At 44.9% G+C, this 25,966-nt stretch overlaps 1 protein-coding gene across 3 annotated transcripts in view; it reads right to left on the reverse strand.

The window, feature by feature from the left end:
• Positions 1 to 25,966, reverse strand: part of CRB1 (crumbs cell polarity complex component 1) — a 265,536-nt gene that overhangs the window by 46,793 nt on the left and 192,777 nt on the right. For all 3 annotated transcript variants that reach the window (XM_086343218.1, XM_086343217.1, XM_086343216.1), the window contains 3 exons: positions 12,153 to 13,112; positions 5,200 to 5,747; positions 3,808 to 3,973 (listed from right to left, as the gene is read on the reverse strand). In XM_086343218.1, the coding sequence (XP_086199344.1) occupies positions 3,808 to 3,973; positions 5,200 to 5,747; positions 12,153 to 13,112 (1,674 nt within the window). The remainder of the gene's footprint in view (positions 1 to 3,807; positions 3,974 to 5,199; positions 5,748 to 12,152; positions 13,113 to 25,966) is intronic.

Consider the following 25,966-nt stretch of genomic DNA (forward strand, 5'->3'; position numbering starts at 1 on the left):
CTCTCCAGTGCCATTTCCGGCCATTCTTCCTCGTTCACGTGCTACAGCCACAAAAGCTTCCTGCTGTTTCTTGAAGACAACGCGCTTGTTCACAAAGCGTGTCTTTTACCCTTGCTGTTACTTAGACAGGATATTGGCCCCTGCTGGTCCCACACCCACCTCTTTCTCAACATAATGTGTGCTCAAATGTCACCTCCTCTGAGAGGGTTTCCCAGCCTATCCAAGTGTTTCCGTCCCAAATCCAGTCTCCTTTCAATTATTCTGCTTGATTTTCTCCATAGCATCTTCTAACTATTTGAAATTGTTAAATTTTCTTTAACAATCCAATTAAAAATAAACAAAATAAAAAATATAATAATGTAATAGTAGTGAAAGTGTTAGTTGCTCAGTCATGTCTGACTCTGTGCGACCCTCTGGACTGTAGCCCACCAGGCTCCTTTGTCCATGGGATTCTCCAGGCCAGAATACTGGAGTGGGTTGCCATGCCCTACTCCAGGGAGTCTTCCCAACCCAGGGATCAAACCTGGGTCTCCCGCATTATGGGCAGACTTTTTATATAATATATAAAATATACATTTTATATAATAATATATAAAATGCTCATATTTTATATATAATACTTAATAAAATAAGTAAAAAGTTTCCTACTTGTTCCTGGTCTTTCCTCACTAGAACGTGAACTTTTACGAGATCTTGGACATTCTCTGTCTAGGTTCTCACTAAGCCTTGTGCCTGGAACACTGCCTGGTATACAGTAGGTGCTCAGTAAATATTATTAAATGAATAATATATGAAAGTAACTCAGTCCTTAATTCCGAAAAGTGAGATAATGGTTAGAAACCTCAGCATGAGTAAATTCAAGTGGATTATTTGACGGGATTAACATTGCTCTTGATTTTATTGCTTTTGACTGTGGTGGATCTTTTTTTTTTTTTTTTTCCCAGCCAGGTTGCGATTAGGGAGGAAAAGAGCAAGAAGTGTCTCATTACATGCTTTAACATGTAACATGTTAACATACAGGTTAACATGACAAACCTCATTATTCCTCCAGCTCCTGAAGGAAGGGTGGCGTGTCATGCTGCGTAACTTGTCTCACGGACATGCTGACCGTGCAGAAGTCACTCCTTGTTGTCTGAGTTAGAACCGCCGTGCAGGTACTATTTATACTCTGCCCTTCCTTCAGGGAACTTTATCATAATAAACACGTCTCTATCTAAGGTGGGTTGTAATTTTTAAGTCTCTCTTTTTTGATAGGACACACAGATAGAAACAATTAGGTACTAAAGGCAAATTTGGGTAGTTACTCTAGCAGAATTATCTTCTCAGCACATCTCACTCAAAAAACATACCATATGGTCACGAGATCACATACAACAGAGAGAAAGTGATCTAGGGGTGATATCTGTTGGATAGGAAAAGTTCCCCCTCCTACTGATTTCCCTCCCCCCCTCCTTTATTAAGATAGATCATATGTCAAAAATGTTTATGAGACTCTGTGAAAGGTCAGAGGCAAACTTTCTCCTCTCTCCGCAGAGGCAACACCTAGCAATGAAGAGCCCTCCATGCCTTTCCGAGGCGTCCAAATCCTTCACGTGAAGACAGAGGCAACAACACTCACCCGGGGTGTGGTTCTCACACCGCCACTGTTTTTAGAAACCCTTTTCTTGTTTCCCTATGAAGGCATTCAGAATGATTTAAACCCTTTTGTAGAACATAACTGGGACAAACAACTTTAGTACTTCCATCAAAAGAGTAATAATGAAATGAATAAGTAGTAAACTATTTTAAGCAAGCAATTCAGAGTGTCGAGCAAGGCAAAAGGTGGCATTAAAATTCTGCGTCATATCTGAGGCCTGACCTCATTATTTATGCAAATTCATCATGCTTTATTCATGTGTGTAGCATGCGTTCATGTGCGTGTGTGCTAAGTCGCTTCAGTCATGTTCCACTCTGCGCAACCCCATGGACTGTAGCCCACCAGGCTCCTCTGTCTATGGGGTTCTCGAGGCAAGAATACTGGCGTGGGTTGCCATGCCCTCCTCCGGGGATCTTTCCACCCCAGGGACTGAACCTGGGCCTCTTATGTCTCATTGGCACATGGGTTCTTTCCCACTAGCGCCCCCTGGAAAGCCCCACGTGTAGCACATTATTTCTTAAATCTGAAACATGAGGGTATGTGTATTCTCCAAGAAAAGCTCCCCAAGTATATACACAATGCAATACATTTCACACATCACCTGATAAGTTGATATATCATCTTAAAATACATAAACATCAAAAGTAAATATAAACTTGTCCTCAGTCACTTTGAGGCTCAGTTGTTGTTAACAGGCCTGAGGGCCATCTACCCTCTAGCTCCAGACTACTATTTTAGTTCATTGTTTTACAAGGTATTTTATATATTTTTAAACTTGTATGCAGGCAATGTGCTTTAAGTCTAGAGCAGTTAAGTGAAACTATTGAGTTAAATTGAAGAAAACAGATATTCATTAAACAAGTATTTGCTGACAGCCTCCCATGTGTTTGGCAGTATTCTAAACGCTAGGAATAAAGTAGAAACCAGAGAGAATGCCTCCTTCTCTTTCGAAGCGTATATTCCACTGAGGAAAAGATGACGAGCAAGTGAACAAATACCTATAAAACGAAACACCCAAGGATGATAAGAGCCACGAAGAAAAATGAAGCCGCAGAAGGGGGCGTTTGGGTAGGAAAGGGGATGAAGAGAAGAGGCAGCCTGTGGAGCTGTGGGCTGGGAGGGTTCAGGGTAGAGGTGGTGGTGGGGGGAGCCTGACTGATGGGGTGAAGGCAAGAACACTGGACAGTAAGACGTGAGGAGCACGTGGAGGCCAGCTCCTGGAGGGGTTCTCCCACCAGGAAAGGGGGGAACATGGGAGGCAGCTGGTGGGGATGGCGGGGGGCAGGGATCATCCCCCAAGGGAATCAGGGGAAATAGTTTGTGACGAGGATTTGACAGTATGTTTATATGCTGGTGGGAGAACTGATGATGCTGCTGGCGGGCGAGAGAAAAATTTCAGAAGCAAAATCACTGAACGAGGCAAAGAGACGAGAGTTGAGTCCAAACGTGAAGGGTGGCTACAGACTGAACTGCGCATTGTCTCAAGTAAAAGAAAAGGCAGACCATGATCACTGTGTCGCCAGCACGTAGACATGTCAGAATTGTGAGGAGAGCATTCAGCTTGCTGACACTTGGGAAACTGCTGAGTGGTGCTGCATTTGGGCAGGAGAACTGCTCCGACTGAGGGAAATACTCACTGCACACAGGAACTGAGTGCTTAACGTGTTCGGCTGTCTACACACAAGGTCGTACAACGATCACACACACACACACAGATTTATCTGCTCTTCCAGCAGACGTTTTATCCTTGTTTTACAGAGGAAGCCTTGGATTATGGAGGCAGGAGAGCCACTGGAGGCCTCATAGCTAATCGATGGCAACAGGCTCACTCTGGTGCTTTTGCTCTGCATAATCAGCAAGGAGGAAAGAAAAGCCAAATATCAGCCTTATCTTTCTCTAGAAATCAGCCTTACACGATCCAGGATGTAGGTCTGGAGTTGCTATGGCCACCATCTCCCCACCCCTCCGAAACCCAGGGGCGGGATATGTCATGAGGTTACCCTGGTTGACTACACTCGTGTTAGGCTGGTTACACCACCCCTCATGCTGGGGGAAGCAACCACAAGCTTCTCTGCTGAGCTGGGTGTATCTATGCTCTTCTTCTGGGCTGACTCATCGACCAACTGAAACGCCCAACTGGACTGGATGGTGAGAAGTTAAACTGCACCTACATTCGAAGCCTCGAGGCAGCCGCAGGCACTGGGCGCCGGGAGGACACGGGCTGAGTTCACACCAGCGCAGCTCCTGGCAGGCCTTCCCGGCTGTGTTCACAGGGCAGGAGCAGGAGAAGTCGTCCCACAGCGGGTAGCAGATGCCTCCGTGGTGACAGGGGTTGGGCTGAGTAGACAGTAAATCACAGGCGTAAGGAGCTCTGGCAGCTAAATGCGGAAAGGAGCCAAGCGAGACCCCGAATCTGTTCATGTTAACTTCCTACTTATTTACGTATCGAACATTTTTATATCTGTTGGCTGGTAAGTAGAATAAAACTTACTGCTACCATCAAAAGGAAAAGGGAAATAAATAAAAATATATAATGTTGATCTCCTGTAGCACAAGGGAGATTTTCAAAGGTGTAATAATAGTCTCTATAATTTACAAATTACCAAACACTTTCAATGACACTAATGATCTTTTGAGTTAGAGACTTTACCTCTCGTTTCTCCTGGTGAGGAAACTGAGGTCCCTTTCATTGTCCAAGATCCTGTGTGTGCTTTTGTGCCTGCTTCAGTTGTGTCTGACGCTTTGCCACCCCATGAACTGGAGCCCACCATGCTCCTCTGTCTATGGGGTTCTCCAGGCAAGAATGCTGGAGTGGGTTGCCATGCCCTCCTCCAGGGTATCTTCCCATCCCAGGGATTGAACCTGGGTCTCTTATGTCTCCTGCATTGGCAGGTGGGTTCTTTACCAGGGAGCCACCTGGGAAGCCCTTCCAAGATCCTATCAAAAGCCAAACGGTGAAGCTGGTACTTAGATCCTCTGGGTCCCCATAGAGCGACACCTCTGCCCTCCAGGAGCCCCACCTCTGAATCAGAAACATACTGTTATCATCTGAGTCCTCACAAGGTTGCTCACAAAGTAATCAAAACAGAAGCACTGACAAAGGAATCTCTGAGAGCTCCATCTGCACTTATGTCCATCACTCTATTAACATGTCATCTGGGGACTTCCCTGGTCCGTGGTGGTCCAGTGGTCAAGACTTCACCTTCTAAAACATGTGGTGTGGGTTCAATCCCTGGTCAGGGGATCAAGATTCCACATGCCTTGAGGCCAAGAAACCAGAGTATAAAACAGAAGCAATATTGTAACAAATTCAATAAAGACTTTAAAAATGGCCCACGTCAAAAACAATCTTAAGAGACATTAAGGAGAGGGTGGGATGATTTGAGAGAATAGCACTGAAGCATACATATCACCATATGTAAAACAGTGACAGCTGGATGCATGATGCAGGGAACCCAAAGCTGGTGCTCTGGGACAGCCTGGAGGGGCGGGAGGGGTGGGGTGGGAAGGGGTTCAGGAGGGAGGGGACACAGCGAGGACAGGGTCCGTGTGAGTAATCCTACCTCACACAGGTTGTCTCCGGGGCAGCCTTCGGTCACATTGACAAGAACGGCACTGTGGGCTGCGCTGCTCGTTGGATTTGGGAAGAATTCCAGGTTCTCGTTGTTTAGCCTCATATCTTGGATACAGCCTTTGAAGAATCCACCACTAACCTCAGTCTCTCGCCTGTCAGGCAGTCCACCAACGTAGAGGACATCTCCTCTTTGGAGTTTCCACGTAGGAGCAGAAAGAAATCCTAGATTTTGTGACGACTGATACAGTTCAATTTTATTTGGCTTGATTTTCAAAGATACCAAGCGGACATTTCCGTCGCTGAGAACAAATGTTACTAGTAATTTGGGAGAACCTGGAGTCAGCATCGCTAGCCTGCCATGCTCTAGCCAGACACGGAGGTACTGGTAAGTGCCGTTTCCTAGAGCTAGGAGCAAGCCGGCCGGACGGCGTGTTCGAACAAACATGGAGAGTGTGAGGTCCTCTTCGTAATCCTTGTTGAGATGAAAAACAGCATATCCAGGAGAGTCATCTTGGCCAAATCTGCCTGCCACATACTCTTTAATATCAAGACAGAGGAGGAAAAACCAAGAAGAAACATCTTAAGATTCACAAGTAAAAAAGCAGCAAAAGATTATATACACACACACACACACACACACACACACACACACATATATTGCAATGCATATATGTTGTTGTTTCTTCACTCAGTCGTGTTCAACTCCTTTGCAACACCATGGACTGTAGCCCGCCAGGTTCCTCTGTCCATGGGATTTCTTAGGCAGGCAAGAATACTGGAGTGGGTTATCTTTTCTTTCTCCAGGGGATCTTCATGACACAGGGATCGAACCCATATTTCCTGCATTGTCTGGTGGATTCTTTGCCACTGAGCCACCAGGGACACCCATAATGAATACACACACACACACACACACACACACACACAAATACAGCCATATTTTTTAAAGTTCATGACAGATTTATTCAATAGAATGACAATTTAACCTGACTTTCTGAACTTGTGGGTTTACTTTATTCTGAAAATTAGATTTCAGTGTATAGTTTATAGTTGAGGTCCACTGATCACAAGGAGGAAGAGAAGATTTCTGCACTGATGAATCTCCACGCCTCCTCCTCACTGCCCTGAAGAGGTGGGACTAAAAGAAGGGAGACCAGACAGTACCCTGCTCCAGCTTGGCTCTGAGAAGTCTGGGGGGAAAGAGCTCTTCCTCCAGGACATGTAAGCAGGCTATTTGAGCAATCATTGTCTTTGCTATATGGGGAGCATCCTCAAGCAAGTGGCATTAAACCTAATTATTCCTTGCAAAGGACGGAAATCAAGAATTAGATTGGCAAATCCTCGCTTGGGAAGATAGCCCTGACAATAATAGGAGATGAGGCAGTTGAACAAAGAGGAGGACTCTTCCTCCTGTCGTCCTTGGTGGGTAAAGAAAGGTGTGGAGCTCACAGAAGTTGGACTCAATCCAAAAGCTGAGTTTTGAACTCACCCAACATTTCCTGTGGACAGAGAGGTCTCTAATGCACGGACGTGGCGACACTATGGATGTGCCTCACCACAAGAAAACCCTTGAGGAGCATGAAAATGAATGGACGCGGACCTTCAGAAGCATCGATGATACAGTAGAAACAAAAGTTTTCGTACTCCTAAAGCTTATGTTCCAGCTGGGTAGAGGTGATGCGGTATGTCAGGTGGTGACAGGTTCTTCGGTATAAAATAAGTCAAGCAGACAACGGGATTAGAGAGAGCTGGGGGTGGGAGTGGAGCCAGCATTTTAAATGGAATCGTCAGGGAAGAGCTCTGAGAAGGTACTATTTGAGTAAAACCCCAAAGAAAGGAGAGATATTATTGCAGAAAGACAGGAAAGAAATGACACTGGCTTAGATCAGTGGTCATGGTGGAGATGGGGAGAAGTGATCAGATTCTGGAAATGTTTTGGTAGGACCAACAGGATCTTCTGGGGCAAGTTCATCTCCAAGGTGTTTGGTCTAAGTAACTAGAAGCATTGAATCTCCATTTGCAGAGATGGAGGAGAAAACAGGAGGAATGGGTTTGGGTTGGAGGGAATGGGATTCCATATTAAATTTAAGATGTCCTATTAGATATCCAGGTGGAAGTGTCTAGTCAGCAGTTAGATACAGAGGTTCAGGGAAGACATTTGGCGCGAGCCATAGTAATTTTGGATTTTCCAGTGTACACATGGCTTTTAAAGCCATGAGACTAGATGTGATCACCAAGAACATGAATCTAGAGAGAGAAGAGGTCCAAGAACTGAGCCCTCAAGCATCAGACATGTGGACGTAAAGGAGCCGATAAATGAATACTGCTGCTACTGCTGCTAATTCACTTCAGTCGTGTCCAACTCCGTGCGACCCCATAGATGGCAGCCCACCAGGCTCCCCCGTCCCTGGGATTCTCCAGGCAAGAACACTGGAGTGGGTTGCCATTTCCCTCTCCAATGCATGAAAGTGAAAAGTGAAAGTGAAATCGCTCAGTCACGTCCGACTCTTAGTGACCCCATGGACTGCAGCCTCCCAGGGTCCTCCATCCATGGGATTTTCCAGGCAAGAGTACTGGAGTGGGGTGCCATTGCCTTCTCTGGATAAATTAATAAGATAGAAAGAAAACCCAGAGAGTGATACCCCCAAGCCTAGGGAAGGAAGGGTTTTCAGGAGGAAAGTAAAAGAAAAGTAAAGCGAAAGTGAAAGCCACTCAGTCATGTCTGACTCTTTGCGACCCCATGGACTATACAGTCCAGGAATTCTCCAGGCCAGAATACTAGAGTGGGTAGCCTTTCCAATCTCCAGGGGATCTTTCTAACCCAGGGATTGAACCCAGGTCTCCCACATTGCAGGTGGATTCTTTCTCAGCTGAGCCACCAGGGAAGCCCAAGAATACTGGAGTGGGTAGCCTATCCCTTCTCCAGCCAATCTCCCTATAACAGAAGTTGAACTGGGGGTCTCCTGCATTGCAGGTGGATTCTTTACTAGCTGAGCCACCAGGGAAGCCTTTCAGGAAGAGGGGGTATTCAACTGTGGTAATGGTTGCTGAGCAGTCAAGGCAGGTGAGGACTGAAAACTGACTGCTGAATTTGGCAACCTGGAAATCACTGATGCACTAGACAAGGGCATCACCTTAAAGATATTGCCATCTTCAAGTCTTCGCATCCCCATCCTACCAGAAAAATGGCATATTCTACCACATTTAAATGATGTCATATGGTTCCATTAAAGCTTGAACAAAGGTGAGACATATTTTAGTTTAGCTGAACTACAGTGAAACTTGCTCCGGCAACCACTGTGTTTGAAGACCTCCTGCATAAAAGGCTTCATTTTCAAAATTTCATCTCGATTTCTTACAGGATCATTACAGCTGGAATCTGCATTTGGAGACCACCCGCTCCAGCGAGCTACAGGTGGCTTTCAAAGCGCGCCGTTAGATGTAACAGTCCGTTTGAAGAGGCTAACATCTCTGAACACACAGCAGCGCTTTCATGTGAGATAAAATGTTTAATAAGGAAAGCTGGCTCTTGAAGTTCCCGAGGTTTGGGAAAATGCACAGAATCGCTCAGCTCAGGGGTGGTCCCCGCTGGTCATCCTGGGACGCCTACGGCATCACTTTGTGGATCCAGATTAAAAGCACAGAACACAGAGCGGTTGCTTTCTCTCAGAAGCTTGACTCTTCAGCAGTCCTGTTCTCTTCAGAAGTCACAAGCACATAGTCAGAGCACGTGATTCAGTACATGATTTTAGAAGCACCTGACGCCACACGTGACTCGTCTGGGGACACGGGAAGAATGATTCTCGTATGTGTTGTTGACGTGTCCTGGAGAGGGGTGACAAATACGGCTGAAAAGTAACTTCAAGTCTTAATGATTGATGGACTGCAACAAGGAGAAATGTATTGAGAATAAATAAAAGCCACTTGGGTCTAAACGCCCTTCACTGGTTTAGGGTGGAAGAAGCAGAACTCTGCAACACCATCGGTGAGAACAGCTCAAAGTGAGCCTATCACAGAATGCGGCTGCCCAAAGGTCAATGTGGTCTTAGGCTGCAGAATAGAAGAACGTTCTCCAGAATGAGAAGGTCACAGTCCCATGGCACTCTGCATTCTCCGACTCATCTAGGAGCCAGATAAGCACATTTATTCCCAAGCAAGCAAGCAGCCGACGGAGGGGCTGAAAACGAGCCCCTGAGGAAAGCATTGGAAGAATCTGGGTGTGTTCAGCATGATAGGCATGATGGCCTCGACAGTACAAGACTTGTCTCCAAATATTTGAGTTCTCATGGAGAACACATGTAAGCAAGATTGGCATTGGCTTCAAGAGTTACAATGCAGCCAATGAATGGAAGGGGAGGTCATCCTACATTATTTCAGGACCAAGAAACAACTTTTAGGGGATTTCTGGGAAGATGGAGGATGAAAGGGTTCTCACGCCTGGTGCTGCATAAGCAGAGTTCTGGGCCACTACACTTGGCACGCACAGCTGTAAGAAACTCAGTCATGGAGTGAAGGACATCCTATGCCTAAGAAGCTCTAATTCCAAGAGGGTAAGAGTCTCAAAGTTTAGGTGTATAACTGAAGATAAAACATATGTCAATTGCCTCTGTTAATGAAACATCCTCTAGAAGGAATGAGATCAGTGACACGTTATACTGAACAGTATCTTGGAAGCTCCCCGTTCCTGGACACAGCCAGGATGACAAGATAACACTGATAAGGAGCATTAAAAAATGATGCCAAAGGAATCATGTCTATGCTTCTAAGTGTCTAAGCGTAGACACTTGCAGACAAGTTTTGAGAAAATTTTCTCTGAACTCTTATTGTGAGACACTTGATTATTTTTAAATGATCAGCTTTACAATACAGGAAGCCCCTCTGTCTTCCCTGTGTATTCAGCCAGCTAAATTCTCCCTCCAGTCTGTCTGTTCCTTGCAATGGGTACCATGTTTGGGAAACACTGAGCTGGGATCAAGACCTGGGTGAAGTTCCCCTTGTACTTTTTAGCACATCTCCCCACTCCTGAACGTCTGTGCACAATGACAGAAAGGTTCCAGGTTGCCCCATATAGCTTGCAAGCATCTTCTGTGATGGGATAAACTCCCCAGCAGACATTCCTCAAAGATGACAGCAAATACAGGGCATTTTGGGGCTTCCCAGGTTGCACTAGTAGTGAAGAATCTGCCTTCCAATGTAGGAGACTTAAGAGATGCGGGTTTGATCCCTGGGTCGGGAAGGTCCCCTAGAGGAGGGCATGGCAACCCACTCTGGTGTTCTTGCCTGGAGAATCCCATGGACAGAAGAGCCTTGCGGGCTACAGTCCATGGGGTCACAAAGAGTGAGACACGACTGAGCGGCAGAAAGCACACAAGGATGCTTTGGATTTATGACTAAGAGGTGATATCCGAAATATAACTTTTCTTAAACTTATACCAAGAATTTCAGAAAGAGAAGACTTTACAGAATTTACTCCCTAAGGAGACATCTTCTGAAGCTTTTTCATGAGGATTAACCAGTTTCAAATAGTGAAGGGGTGGGGGCAGCAGGGTGGGGGAGAAGGAACTTGGAGGAAGACAGGGGACAGGTACCCAACTCAGGAACTGGGTTTCAAGACTGTGAGTTTTCCAAGTTGGAAAAAAATAAAGCAAACCAGAACCCACGAGACTGGCATCTCTTGAATCTATTTACCAGGACAGTTAGCATCACTGCAGTCAGTAGTAACCTCGTGGGTCACTGCACTTGGAAGCTGGTCAAAATGACTCAGCATCTGTTTGTTATTTTGTATATGTAGGAAAAATATTGCCTTGGGTCAATTAGATTTTTCTTCAAAAACTGAACATTGCTGCAGTATAATTTCTCCCTTTCTCCTTTAAAAAAAATCTCAAAACAACTTGCCATTCCATTTAAAATATTACTTAGAGCTAGTAGATGCCAGACCTCATTGTCAAGCAGGTCCGTGATTTGTAATGAATATTGTGGTCAGGGGGAGACCCATGAATAGTGTCTAATAATTCTCAGCCCTTCATACATGGAGTAGGGTATAGACCAAGGCTGGTTTCAATTTCACTTCATATAAAGCACAGAAGACTATTTACCAGATGTCGTCCCTTTTCAAATAACTCTCAAATCTTGGGGTGAATTACAGCTCACTTCAAAGCAGTCTGTTGCAATTACCTTTCCGACATTTTCAGTGCAAAAGAATCATAATAAAAAGAAACAGGTATATATTGATCACTATCAACAGCGATCTTTGGAACGATGTCGGAAGTAAGGCCTTTGAAGTGCATTTCAAACTCATCTGCTGGAGAAATTACATCAATTAGCTTATGGCATCTACCCAGTTTCCATGTTGTTACTTTTTAAAAATATTTTCTTTCTTGGACACGTAAGTAGAATACCTGTTTTCTCCAATGCAACTCTTAAAAATACACCTTTGAATAAAATTGGTGGTTTATAAAAGTGCTAAACTGAGGCACGATTTTGGAGCAAGTGTGAACTGCATAGAAAGGAGGGCAAGAAAGTAACTGTTTCTTAGGAAAGAAACTCCTACTACGCACGAGCCACTGAGCTATACGCACGAGCCATTGAGCTAGGACTTGGTATTGACTAGTTTCATGGCCTATTCTTCAAAAAGCCTGCTTCCCTTTCAAGTAAAATATACAATAAATTTCTGATATACCACAAATGATAAGATTGTAGCAGCATTTTGTAAACACCAAGAAGGAAACCCGCTTGGATGGGAGCTGTGGGCTTAGTTTTCGCTTCTCTGCGTGGCTGAAACCCTGGCGTGGGACGCATTCACTGAGACGGAACTAGTGCACACCCCCAGCCTCTTCTGTTTCCCGTCGGCGGGCAGCCAGCAACAGCGTCCTTTGGGGTCATCACCGCCAGCAGCAGCCTGGCCATTAAGCCCCCGGCCCACCCAGCCCCCAGCCCCCTCACCTCCATGACAGCTGCGGCCGCGGTAGGGCCTGTAGCACTCACACCGGTGACCGAGCCACAGGTTGAGGCAGCGTCCTCTGTTGCGACAAGGCTGGCTCTCACACCAGTCCTTTCGGGCGCAGCCTGCCTTGACGTTCAGAGACTGGTCAGATGAGACGTTCTCTGCGGTGATGGCATTCGAGTCCAGGTGCACGTCTTGGAGGCAGCCTACGAGCGAAGGTGCGGATGGTATCCTATAGACGTTAAGCAGAGCATCACCACTGTGGGCTCTTCCTTCTGGCAAACCCCCCAAAAAGGAGTTCTGGAGAGCACACGCTGATGACCCATCACTTTCAAATGGAGAAGGAGCCCTAGCAACGCATGTCCCCATGCAAGAGTCGTCGCGCAGGGCCAGGGTCACAGCCTCTGCAAACGTCGCCTCCACCGCATGCCACCCTCCGTCGCTGGTGTCGTGGGGGATGAGCAGGACCACCTTCGGCTGATCGCTGACTTGAACGGTCAAGTGGACGAAGCCAGCCAGCACCTCCAGCATCACAAACGCGTCCCGGTCACCCCGGAAGAGCAGCAGGGCCGCCGGCTGGACGATCTGGAACCTGAGGGCTACGGTACAGCCTGAGTCCTGGGCCAGAGCTGAGCCACTTGAGACCCACAGGAAGCCACTGCCCAAAAAGGACAGCGTGGTGACGGTTCCACACCGTGACCCGGTGTAGCCAGGGGGGCACAGGCAGTCGAATCCATGCTGGCCGTCATGGACGTGGGGGACGCACGTCCCGTTGTTTAGACACGGATGATCAGCACAGCCCAGGAGAATATCAGAGCAGTCCCTGCCTCCAAAGAAGACTCCAGAATGGGGATCAAATGGGCAATGGCAAGTGTAACCCTCAGGCGAGTTCTCACAAGTGCCCCCATTGTGGCAAGGGCTGGACGAGCACTCATCCACGTCCTCTTCACAGTGGACTCCTGTTCAAGGACAGAGAACAGACCTGAGTTACATACAGTCAGATCGAACACAGACACCTCACATCATCCTCATGTGGAATCTTGCGGAGGGGCAGACGGGCTCACTTTTAGGGCTGTAACAGAGAGAAGTGTGAATCATGATCAAGGGTATGATCATTCTGCCTGTGAGTTGCGTGGAAGTGCCGTCACAGCAAGCCTGGAATTCTTCCTCTAGAAATCGGCTCCTTGCCATGTAGAGTGGCTGACTCAAATTATCACCGACAGACACATATGTGACACTGAATTTTTTTTAAAGAGAGAGACTGCTATTGGGATCAAATCTAGACACAAACTATTTGTTTGGGGACTTAATTCCCAGATATGGTTTATGCCGCCATGGGCTGCTAATTTCACTCTGTTCTACTTGGGAACAGCAATCTGCCTTCTCCATTTTTGGCAACTCCCCATAATCCCTAGCAGCTTCCCCAGTGGCTCAGATGGTAAAGAATCTGCCTGCCAATGCAGGAGATGCGAGTTTGATCCCTGGGTCAGGAAGGTGCCCTGGAGGAGTGCATGGCAACCCACTCCAGTATTGTTGCCTGGGAAATCCCATGGACAGAGGAGCCTAGCCAGCTACAATCCACAGGCTCGCAAAGAGCTGGACACGACTCAGCAACTAAAGAACAAGAACATAATCCCTAGACCAACAGACAGTGCAGACGCCTCTCTCTGCAGAGGCTTCTGAGGAGAATAGAGGATCCCCTCTCCTGCTCACCAGGATTCTAACATAAACTGTGAAAACTATCCAACAACAAGCCCTGGCTTCTAGCTTCTTCACTTTCTTTTACTCTTCTTCCTGACTCTCAAGTCAAAAAAAATTTTGATACCTAATTAGAGAACTCATTAAATGAATTCTATTAGAATTCATTTAATCCAAGTAACAAAAAGAAACATAACACTTTGTGAGAGTGATGGTTGTGGCTTTTTACAGAAGTTCCAATGCACAAATGCTGCTAACAGAAACTGACATGTGTGTAGCACTTACACAGTTTTGCCAACACCGTGACCCACATTGTGCGTCTGTACTTACTGAAAGGTCCAGCTGAGGTAGTGAGCAGGTTACATTTACTTTTTGTGTCTAGGTCTTCTGACCTACAAAACAGGGTTAATAATAGTACCTGCAGCATAGTTCAGTTCAGTTCAGTTGCTCAGTCGTGTCCGACTCTTTGCAACCCCATGAATCGCAGCACGCCAGGCCTCCTGTCCATCACCAACACCCGGAGTTCACTCAGACTCACATCCATCAAGTCAGTGATGCCATCCAGCCATCTCATCCTCTGTCGTCCCCTTCTCCTCCTGCCCCCAATCCCTCCCAGCATCAGAGTCTTTGCCAATGAGTCAACTCCCTGCATGAGGTGGCCAAAGTACTGGAGTTTCAGCTTCAGCATCATTCCTTCCAAAGAAATCCCAGGGCTGATCTCCTTCAGAATAGACTGGTTGGATCTCCCTGCAATCCAAGGGACTCTCAAGAGTCTTCTCCAACACCACAGTTCAAAAGCATCAATTCTTCGGTGCTCAGCCTTCTTCACAGTCCAACTCTCACATCCATACATGACCACTGGAAAAACCATAGCCTTGACTAGATGGACCTTTGTTGGCAAAGTAATGTCTCTGCTTTTCATTATGCTATCTAGGTTGGTCATAACTTTCCTTCCAAGGAGTGTCTTTTAATTTCATGGCTGCAGTCACCATCTGTAGTGATTTTGGAGCCCCCCCAAAATAAAGTCTGACACTGTTTCCACTGTTTCCCCATCTATTTGCCATGAAGTGATGGGACCGGATGCCATGATCTTCGTTTTCTGAATGTTGAGCTTTAAGCCAACTTTTTCACTCTCCACTTTCACTTTCATCAAGAGGCTTTTTAGTTCCTCTTCACTTTCTGCCATAAGGGTGGTGTCATCTGCATATCTGAGGTTATTGATATTTCTTCCGGCAATCTTGATTCCAGCTTGTGTTTCTTCCAGTCCAGTGTTTCTCATGATGTACTCTGCATAGAAGTTAAATAAGCAGGGTGACAATATACAGCCTTGACGTACTCCTTTTCCTATTTGGAACCAGTCTGTTGTTCCATGTCCAGTTCTAACTGTTGCTTCCTAACCTGCATACAAATTTCATGAACAGTACGAAAAGGCAAAATGATAGGATACTGAAAGAGGAACTCCCCAGGTCAGTAGGTGCCCAATATGCTACTGGAGATCAGTGGAGAAATAACTCCAGAAAGAATGAAGGGATGGAGCCAAAGCAAAAACAATACCCAGCTGTGGATGTGACTGGTGATAGAAGCAAGGTCCGATGCTGTAAAGAGCAATATTGCATAGGAACCTGAAATGTCAGGTCCATGAATCAAGGCAAATTGGAAATAGTCAAACAAGAGATGGCAAGAGTGAATGTCGACATTCTAGGCATCAGCGAACTGAAATGGACTGGAATGGGTGAATTTAACTCAGATGACCATTATATCTACTACTGCGGGCAGGAATCCCTCAGAAGAAATGGAGTGGCCATCATGGTCAACAAAAGAGTCCGAAATGCAGTACTTGGATGCAATCTCAAAAATGACAGAATGATCTCTGTTCGTTTCCAAGGCAAACCATTCAACATCACAGTAATCCAAGTCTATGCCCCAACCAGTAACGCTGAAGAAGCTGAAGTTGAACGGTTCTATGAAGACCTACAAGACCTTTTAGAACTAACACCCAAAAAAGATGTCCTTTTCATTATAGGGGACTGGAATGCCAAAGTAGGAAGTCAAGAAACACCTGGAGTAACAGGCAAATTTGGCCTTGGAATACAGAATGAAGCAGGGCAAAGACTAATAGAGTTTTGCCAAGAAAATGCACTGGTCATAACAAACACCCTCTTCCAACAACACAAGAGAAGACTCTATACATGGACATCATCAAATGGTCAACACCAAAATCAGATTGATTATGTTCTTTGCAGCCAAAGATGGAGAAGCTCTATACAGTCAGGAGAAGACCAGGAGTTGACTGTGGTTCAGATCATGAACTCCTTATTGTCAAATTCAGAGTTAAATTGAAGAAAGTAGGGAAAACCAATAGACCATACAGGTATGACCTAAATCAAATCCCTTATGATTATACAGTGGAAGTGAGAAATAGATTTAAGGGACTAGATCTGATAGATAGAGTGCCTGATGAACTATGGAATGAGGTTCGTGACATTGTACAGGAGACAGGGATCAAGACCATCCCCATGGAAAAGAAATGCAAAAAAGCAAAATGGCTGTCTGGGGAGGCCTTACAAATAGCTGTGCAAAGAAGAGAAGTGAAAAGCAAAGGAGCAAAGGAAAGATATAAGCATCTGAATGCAGAGTTCCAAAGAACAGCAAGAAGAGATAAGAAAGCCTTCTTCAGCGATCAATGCAAAGAAATAGAGGAAAACAACAGAATGGGAAAGACTAGAGATCTCTTCAAGAAAATTAGAGATACCAAGGGAACATTTCATGCAAAGATGGGCTCAATAAAGGACAGAAATGGTATGGACCTAACAGAAGGAGAAGATATTAAGAGATGGCAAGAATATACAGAAGAAGTATACAAAGAAGATCTTCATGCCCCAGATAATCACAATGGTGTGATCACTGACCTAGAGCCAGACATCCTGGAATGTGAAGTCAAGTGGGCCTTAGAAAGCATCACTACGAACAAAGCTAGTGGAGGTGATGGAATTCCAGTTGAGCGATTCCAAATCCTGAAAGATGATGCTGTGAAAGTGCTGCACTCAATATGCCAGCAAATTTGGAAAACTCAGCAGTGGCCATAGGACTGGAAAAGGTCAGTTTTCATTCCAATCCCAAAGAAAGGCAATGCCAAAGAATGCTCAAACTACTGCACAATTGCACTCATCTCACAAGCTAGTAAAAAACAGCTCAAAATTCTCCAAGCCAGGCTTCAGCAATATGTGAACCGTGAACTTCCTGATGTTCAAGCTGGTTTTAGAAAAGGCAGAGGAACCAGAGATCAAATTGCCAACATCCGCTGGATCATGGAAAAAGCAAGAGAGTTCCAAAAAAACATCTATTTCTGCTTTATTGACTATGCCAAAGCCTTTGACTGTGTGGATCACAATAAACTGTGGAAAATTCTGAAAGAGATGGGAATACCAGACCTGCAGCACAGGGCTTTTTAAAGATTGAGTTAAGACACATCGGATGTTCATAACATTGCTTGATATATAAATAACTACTCCATAAGTGTTGGCTGTAATTAAAACATAGTAACAAAAGGAATTATTCTCTCATGCCAAAATCGAGTAGCACTATCATCATTGAGAGAAATTACTTAGAAAGTGTAGGCATATGGAGTGACTGACAAATTGTACAACTCTCCGTAATGAGAGATTTACTGGGACAGCATGTTAGGCTGGAGTCTTACTTCTCATGAGAGAAGGGAAACTGTTTTATTCGACAGTGCGTGTCTAAACCACAGCACGATGCCTGCCTGGCGCTTGGAAATTAATTTTTTAATGAATTGATTAATGATGACCATTGTAAGCTGACTAAAATGTTCATACTGAACTTATACTGATCTAATCCAAAGCCCAAAGTGCTCTTTTTGTGTCTATTTTCAGGTAAATTTACCCGAAGCACCATATGTTTAGACCCTCGACTGAACCCTACTGTACTTACATCTCACTCTACTTGGATTGCTTTCATACAAGTTTGTTAATCCAAAAGTACTTCAAGCTCCATGAAAAGAGGGAGCATATCACAATCTTAGAGTCTCCAACAGTCCCTGCACAGGGCTGAGCAGGTATGTGTTATAAAAGAAACTGGATGAGTAGACAAAGTAAAATGAAATCAAATGGATTTGTTCTTTATAATAATGAATCATCCTAGATTTCCTCTTCTTGGGCTCTAAAATCCCTGCAGATGGTGACTGCAGCCATGAAATCAAGGCGATTGCTTCTTGGCAGGAAAACTATGACAAGCCTAGACAGCATATTAAAATACAAAGACATCACTTTGCCAACAAAGGTCCATGATAGTCAAGGCCATGGTCTTTCCAGTAGTCATGTATGGATGTCAGAGCTGGACCAGAAAGAAAGCAGAACACTGAAGAACTGATGCTTTTGCGTTGCGATGCTGGAGAAGACTCTTGAGAGTCTTTCAATAGCAAGGAGATCAAAGAGGCCAACCCTAAAGGAAATTAACCCTGAATATTCATTGGAAGGACTGATGCTGAAGCTGAAGCTCTAATACTTTGGCCACCTGATGCAAAGAGCTGGCTCACTGGAAAGGACCCTGATGCGGGGAAAGATTGAGGGCAGGAGAAGGGGGTGGCAGAGGATGAGATGGTTGGATGGCATCATCGATTTGATGGACAAAATCTTGGACAAACTCTTGGAGATAGTGAAGGACAAGGAATCCTGGCATGCTGCAGTCCATGGGGTCACAAAGAGTCAATCATAACTTGGTGACTGAACAATCAAAAAATAATCATCCTTATAGGTAATAGAGAGCTGACATAGGAATTACAGGCTATATTCTAAAGGAGAGTTCTAATGCAAGTTTCATCTAATTGAACTTACAACAAGTTCTTCTAAAACTTTGTTAGAAGATATTTTACTTAGATTTGATTTTCATAGGATTTTAAGCACAGAAAAAATTAATCTGCAAGCATTTAATTAAGAGGAATACTGAACAACTCATGAGTTATAATCAAAGTGAAACACCTTGTCCCCACCCATTGTGCTTTTCAACATGTTTAATGGAGTAGGGGGTAAAAGCTTGGATAAAATCTCCAGCAGACTTCAAGTCTTTTCTGCAGAGCCTTGAGTAATAATAGTCTTAAGGGCATATTTTAAACACCGATGCTAAATAGTCATAAGAACCATCAAGTTTTAGTACATTTCAGAATTGAATCTTCTTTCTCTGCCAGGTGGACTTCAGGCTGCCTTGGAAATGACTTAAGGAGCTCCCCCTTCTTTTTCCCTCCACTCTGCCCCCCTACCCTTCTAGACTTCTGCCTTGAGTGTCAGAAGGGTTCAGAAGGTATTCCCTGCGGGTGCTGGTGGTGGATGCTCCACACTCCCTGAGACTGGCGGGTGCTTCAGGGGGACTTATTCTGGGGGCTCTTTTCTGGGTCCTTGGTCTCCGTTGCTCCAGTAAAGACCCCAGAGAGCTGCCAGCAGGCCTTGCTCTCAAGTTGCCCCTCCACCAGCCCCTTCCCCATGGATTTCCTGAGGTTTGCTCCACTTCACCAACTCGGTCTGTCCGTTGTCATTCCTGAAACTTCTAAGAGGGACCAGGACCCGTTTCACACTGGCCACTGGCTGCCACCCCTCCCGTGATTCCCCAAGAACCCCAGGTCCATGGGCTCTGCTTCACAAGTGGAGGGGAAGCAGGTCGCTGCCCAGCCCAGCCCAGCAGCATCCCCCTCAGCCTCCTCTCCTTCTCCTGCGGCCCCAGGCACGCCCTTTCGCCTCTAGGTTCCTCAGGTAGGTGAAGAATCTAGGCTAAGTTGCCGCTCCTGCTCTTCCCACAAATTATGTGAGACTGCAGTCTCCTTGGAGCCACTCTGGTGGGTTGTAGTGAGAATGTAACCCCCAGCCTGGCACGTGAGGGCTGGGCTCCAGCTTGGCATAGCAGCCAGTTTCTCCAGAGAAATCTCTGCACAAACTCGCTCCTTCAGGCTGCCTCCTGGGAGCTTTCATAGAACTTTGAAATGAGCCTAAGTCTGTCATCTGTCTTGATTTTGACATTCTGTACTATAGTCTCTCAAAACTCACGCTGGTTCCTGAAGCAACCGTATTTTGACCCGTTGTGATGTGCTGGGCTAAGTCACTCCTACTCTGAGGAGTGACAGGCTGCTAAGTTGTGTCCTACTCTTTGCAAGGCTAAGACTGTAGCCCAGCAGGCTCCTCCATCCATGGGATTCTTCAGACAAGAACACTGGAGTGGGCTTCCATGCCCTCCTCCAGGGGATCTTCCCAACCCAGGGATCAAACCCAAGTCTCTTATGTCTCCTGCATTGGCAGATGGGTGCTTTACCACTAGTGACACCTGGGAAGTCTTTTTTGACCCCTTAGTTGAAGTTTTAATTTACCGTTTTCTTAAATGTATAAGATACCTATTCTGAGCCTCACAGAGGATTGTGAGAGACACAAAGCAGAGGACACAGGCCAGGCCTCAGTATGCTTAGGGCATGACGGAATAAGAAAACTCGTGTTTATGCAAATACAGAAAATGCATTGCGTATAGCAGGTTCTCAAAGAATGTATGGATAATAAGTGAGGATCAAACTAGAGGGACACTTGAGAAGATTTAGCTACCGCACAATTGCACTCATCTCACACGCTACTAAAGTAATGCTCAAAATTCTCCAAGCCAGGCTTCAGCAATATGTGAACTGTGAACCTCCAGATGTTCAAGCTGATTTTAGAAAAGGCAGAAGAACCAGAGATCAAATTGCCAACATCTGCTGGATCATGGAAAAAGCAAGAGAGTTACAGAAAAACATCTATTTCCGCTTTATTGACTATGCCAAAGCCTTTGACTGTGTGGATCACAATAAACTGTGGAAAATTCTGAAAGAGATGGGAATACAAGACCACCTGAATTGCCTCTTAAGAAATCTATATGCAGGTCAGGAAGCAACAGTTAGAACTGGACATGGAACAACAGACTGGTTCCAAATAGGAAAAGGAGTTCATCAAGGCTGTATATTGTCACCCTGCTTATTTAACTTATATGCAGAGTACATCACGAGAAACGCTGGGCTGGAAGAAGCACAAGCTGGAATCAAGTTTGCTGGAAGAAATACCAATAACCTCAGATATGCAGATGACACCACCCTTATGGCAGACAGTGAAGAGGAACTCTTCACAAAGAGTTGGACACGACTGAGCGACTGAACTGAACTGAGCCAAGACAGACTTTATTTTCTTGGGTTCCAAAGTCACTGTAGATGGTGACTGCAGCCATAAAATTAAAAGATACTTCCTCCTTGGGAAAAAAGCTATGACAAACCTAGACAGTGTATTAAGAAGCAGAGACATCACTTTACTAACAAAGGTCCATATAGTCAAAGCTATGGTTTTCCCAGGAGTCATGTGCAGATGTGAGAGTTGGACCATAAAGAAGACTGAACACCAAAGAATTGATGCTTTTGAATTGTGGTGATGGAAAAGATTCTTGAGAGTCCCTTGGACTGCAAGGAGATCAAACCTGTCAGTCCTAAAGGAAATCAACCCTGAATATTCATTGGAAGGACTGATGCTGAAATTGAAGCTCCAATACTTTGGCCACCTGATGCAAAGAGCCAACTCATTGGAAAAGACCCAGATGCTGAGAAAGCTTGAGGGCAGGAGGAGAAGGGGGGACGACAGAGGATGAGAAGGTTGGATGGCATCATCGACTCAATGAACATAAATTTAAGCAAACTCCAGGAGACAGTGAAGGTCAGGGAAGCCGGGGGTGCTGTAGTCCACAGGATTGGAAAGAGTTGAACACGACTGAGTGACTGACCAACAAGCCAGGTTTTAAGGAAAAGCATTGAATGAGAGATTGTTGTAAATCTTTAGTTGTGTAAACTAAAAATTTTAAATCAAATCAATCAATAAATATTGACTACATATCTACTGCATATAAAAACACTGTGGATAACATGGAATAAAAACTGACCCCCATCCTCACTAGTTTAATGGAAAAATAAGACAAATGTGTGAAAAATTAAATGAAAGTGTATATTAAGACAACATTAAAGAGAACACTAAACAGGGTATAATGGGTTCTAAGTGAATCGTATGAACAACGGCTGCTCTGGAGAGACAGCGATCTTCAGGATGGGCTGGATTGGGAAGATTTTGTAGGTAGAATTTAAGACAGGTTTTCAAGTATGGATCAGATTGGCAAAGACACATGCACACTTAGCCGAATCAACAAAAACTGTTCCCTGGAAAACCATTAGACATTTAGAGGTGACAGTGCGCTTGGCAATCTAGTTGGCATGGAGGATTTATGCAGGAAAAGCAAGTTAGAAAGATTACATGTAGCCAGATTGGAGAAGGTCTGGCATTGAGGGCGTTTTGTTTCAATTCATTAATTAAGTTTTGGAAGGCAATGGGGATTAAGCTGGTAGTTGCTGAATGGAAGGCAGAGCTGCTTTCGCCTAAGGACCCATCCCACGGGATCTGTACCAGATGAAATGGGAAGAAACCAGAGACAGGAAGATGCGAGGCAGCTGTGAGGATCATCCACACCTAAGGTTAGGAGGGCCTGGAATCAGACACTTACTTCTTCATCATTACGGTCTCCTTTCATTTATCTTTGGTCAGCAAATAAGTACAGAGAGTGATATTTCTTTATGGTTGCTTACTGCATTTTATCTTGCAACTCCTAAAATTTATAGATTTAATCTTTCACAAAATAACTACCAATCACTTGATTATTAGTATGTGTTTCCTTTAAATATAAACAAGAAAAACTAGTTTTAGATTTTACTACCATCATGGGGAAAAAAGAGAGTCTAGTCTAGGTCAATAGGTCTGAAGAAAGGTCAATATTTAGGTCAATAGTCTGAAGAAAGTAAGAAGAATTAGATATTAAAAGTAGAAAGGTAATTTATGCTTTCACTTTGCTTAAAATCTATTCTATTGACATCTCCAACATAAAATAAGGTTAGATATATTTATTTCACGAACTTAGAAAATTAAAATGGGAAGAGAGACTGAAGCTTCTTTTCTTGGCTATTTGACTAGCTTGGCAAAGAATGTCTGCTGTCAATCAAGATAAAAGGATTAAGGAATATTTGTGGGATTATCTGTGTCATTCAGTCTTCTTAATGGGTATTTTAGTTGACAATGAGTTGGTTATTTAGGTCCTTCTATTTATAGAACGAGGTGGATTGCTTAAAGCTGTTATGTTGTTTATATGAAGTCTATTCATTTAATTCAAAAAGGTCACTTCCTTTTATTTTTCTAAAATTCTTTTATTTGAAGATCTGATTCTATGATAAGATTGTATTTAAAAAATAATCAAGATAAGGAAAATTCATATTATCTGGAAAACCCCATATTTCCTGCTGCTGCTGCTGCTGCTAAGTCACCTCAGTCGTGTCTGACTCTGTGCAACCCCATAGAGGGCAGCCCACTAGGCTCCTCTGTCCCTGGGATTCTCCAGGCAATAACACTGGAGTGGGTTGCCATTTCCTTCTCCAATGCATGAAAGTGAAAAGTGAAAGTGAAGTCGCTCAGTCGTGCTGGACTCTTAGCGACCCCATGGACTGCAGCCCACCAGGCTCCTCCATCCATGGGATTTTCCAGGCAAGAGTACTGGAGTGGGGTGCCATTGCCTTCTCCATCCCATATTTACATAAGAATAAATTATATTCATGGATAAAAAGGACATAGACTTTATGTTTAATATAAATATCATGAACTGTTAAATGACCCTTTGCTATATTCCCACTTAGAAAATCATAGCTAATGAAATATCTAATAGAAAATTATTTCTACAAAAACTTATATACAAGTAAGTTTCATCTTTCTTTATTTTAAATGACTCAGGTGTTTTCTTTATTTTAATAAATAGAAATCAAGAAAAAATTAAAGTCCAAGGACTCGTTGCCTAAACATTGCCTGTACTCATGACTTTCTGTTACTCAAAACTCATCATTTTCAGTTGATAGTCATCTCTAATATAGCATCAACACCAGTTGCTAAATAACCATCTTGAACACTGTAACAATGGTACCAATCACCTATACAAGTATTAAGAAAAGCATGAGTTACCTATGAGCATTGCCATTAAAATGTGAAAACCTTGGGTCCTGGCTCCAAACATTTTCCTGTAGAAAAGGGGATATCCATCCAAACACCTACTAGGTTGACAGGACCAGTTTCTGATGCTTTTCTACCATTTTCCAAAAGTGTGTCACCTTCTTCCTTCAGGCAGAGGCTGTGGGACTTGGTCTGGGTGCCGGATCAGTGGGGCTTAGTGTAAGACCCATTTGCGCTGCTTACCAAGCAGACTTGTTACAGCCTTAGTCTCTCCTTAGTTCTGGCGCCTCCCCCTTCTAAGTCCCAAGAGCAAATGTTAACAGGAACACGGCCACCTCTATCCCAGAAGGAGGCGTTTGCGGGGCTTGACAGACAGACTGGAATTTTTGGTAACTTCTATCATGGACCATTAGAGATCGATTTTATTTTTTCTTCACAACAATGAAAATGGTTTCTGTTTTCATTTTTCCCCTATTTTGCTTTCGAACAGCAGTTAGGAAATTTATGGCAGCTTTGAATCTATTGAATGTCCATGTAGGGCACTGGCAAAGAGAAACTAAGGAGACAGCGGGGGTTTTCATCCACAGATTGTGGCCAGTTATTTGTGTGATGCTCCCAGGCTTCAATTCCACTTCTCTGTGAAAAAAAAAAAATGACTATGCTCTGTTCGTCTTAAATATAATGGCATTTGATGCTGTGCAATAGGACAATTTGAATAGGTGAGGTGTTTGGGACATACTTGAGGAGCTGGTGCTTGACGGTTTTGTTTTGCTCTTTTTTAACAGACCTGAGGATCTGCAGAGGTTTCACTCGGGCAAAACAGGCAGAGACCTCACCAAGCGGCACCGAACTGCCTCGGGGCCTGAAATCCTTACCACTGGAGCAATTTCTGTAGGCTGAGGTCTGGTCTCCTAGAAGTCTTGAAAAGATGAAAATATTACCTGAGAAGGGTGGTAGCTGTGTCATGAGGCAGGATCAGTGCCTTCTCATGGGTCAGTATATAAGCCTCAACATCTGCCAGGGGGCTTCTCCGGTGACTCGTCAGTGCAGGAGACAGGGCTTCAGTGCCTGCTCTGGGAGGTTCCCACGTGCCACGGAGCGACAAAGTCCGCGTGCCACAACTACTGAGCCTGTGCTCCAGAGCCCGGGAGCCGCTACCCCCGAGGCCTCGCGCCTGGAGTCTGCTCTCCGCAAGAGAGAAGCCGCTGAGATGAGAAGCCCACAGGCCACTAGAGGGTAGCCCCACCCCTTGCCACAGCCAGAGAAAAGCCTGCAGAGCCGCGAAGACCCAGCAAAGCCAAAAACAAATTTAAAAAGTTATTTTTTAAAAGTCTGCCGTGGATCTGAGTCAGAGAGGCTGTGATGGAAACCAGGTGATAAGGAAAAAGTCATTGCAATAGTATGTTCCTCCACTCACTGATTATTTCTTCACCCTTTTAACTGTGCTGGATGAATGAACATCACTCATTATTCACTCATCCTTTTAACAGGTGCTGGAAATAGGATGTGAGCAAAAGGAGCCTTGGCTCTGCTTCACGGGAGGGAACATGGGTTACCCAGGTTTACAGCCCTGGGGAAGGCTGGGCAGATGGGGGTCTCGGGGACCATAGGACCAAGTCAGCCCGTGGGGACTAGAGGAGAGGGTGCGGTGCAGGGGAGAAGCAACATGTTCAGAGTTCTGACCAATGGATCAGCTCAGAGAGAAGTTTCTAGCGACCATCAGGGAGCCAGAATAATGAAATAGAATAAACAAAGAGTAGGAGCCTTGAAAACTGATTTTCAAAAGCCAACTTTGATATTTTCTAGGCTATGAGAACTCGGCAGGCTTCCCAGGTGGCGCCGTGGTAAAGACTCACCTGCCAATGCAGGAGACACAGTGACGGGTCTGATCTGTGACTCAGGAAGATCCCCTGGAGAAGAAATGGCAACCTGCTCCACCATTGTTGCCTGGAGAATCCCGTGGACAGAGGAGCCTGGTGGGCTGCAGGCCACGGGGTCGCAAAAGAGTTGAACGCGACTGAGCATGCACATGCATGCACGCAGGGGAGCTCAGGGGAACTCAGGAAGCAGGG

This window comes from Bos grunniens, chromosome 16 (assembly GCF_055505025.1).
Source record: "Bos grunniens cultivar Pamir isolate PY7600 chromosome 16, Bosgru_T2T1.0, whole genome shotgun sequence".
Taxonomy (NCBI): Eukaryota; Metazoa; Chordata; class Mammalia; order Artiodactyla; family Bovidae; genus Bos; species Bos grunniens.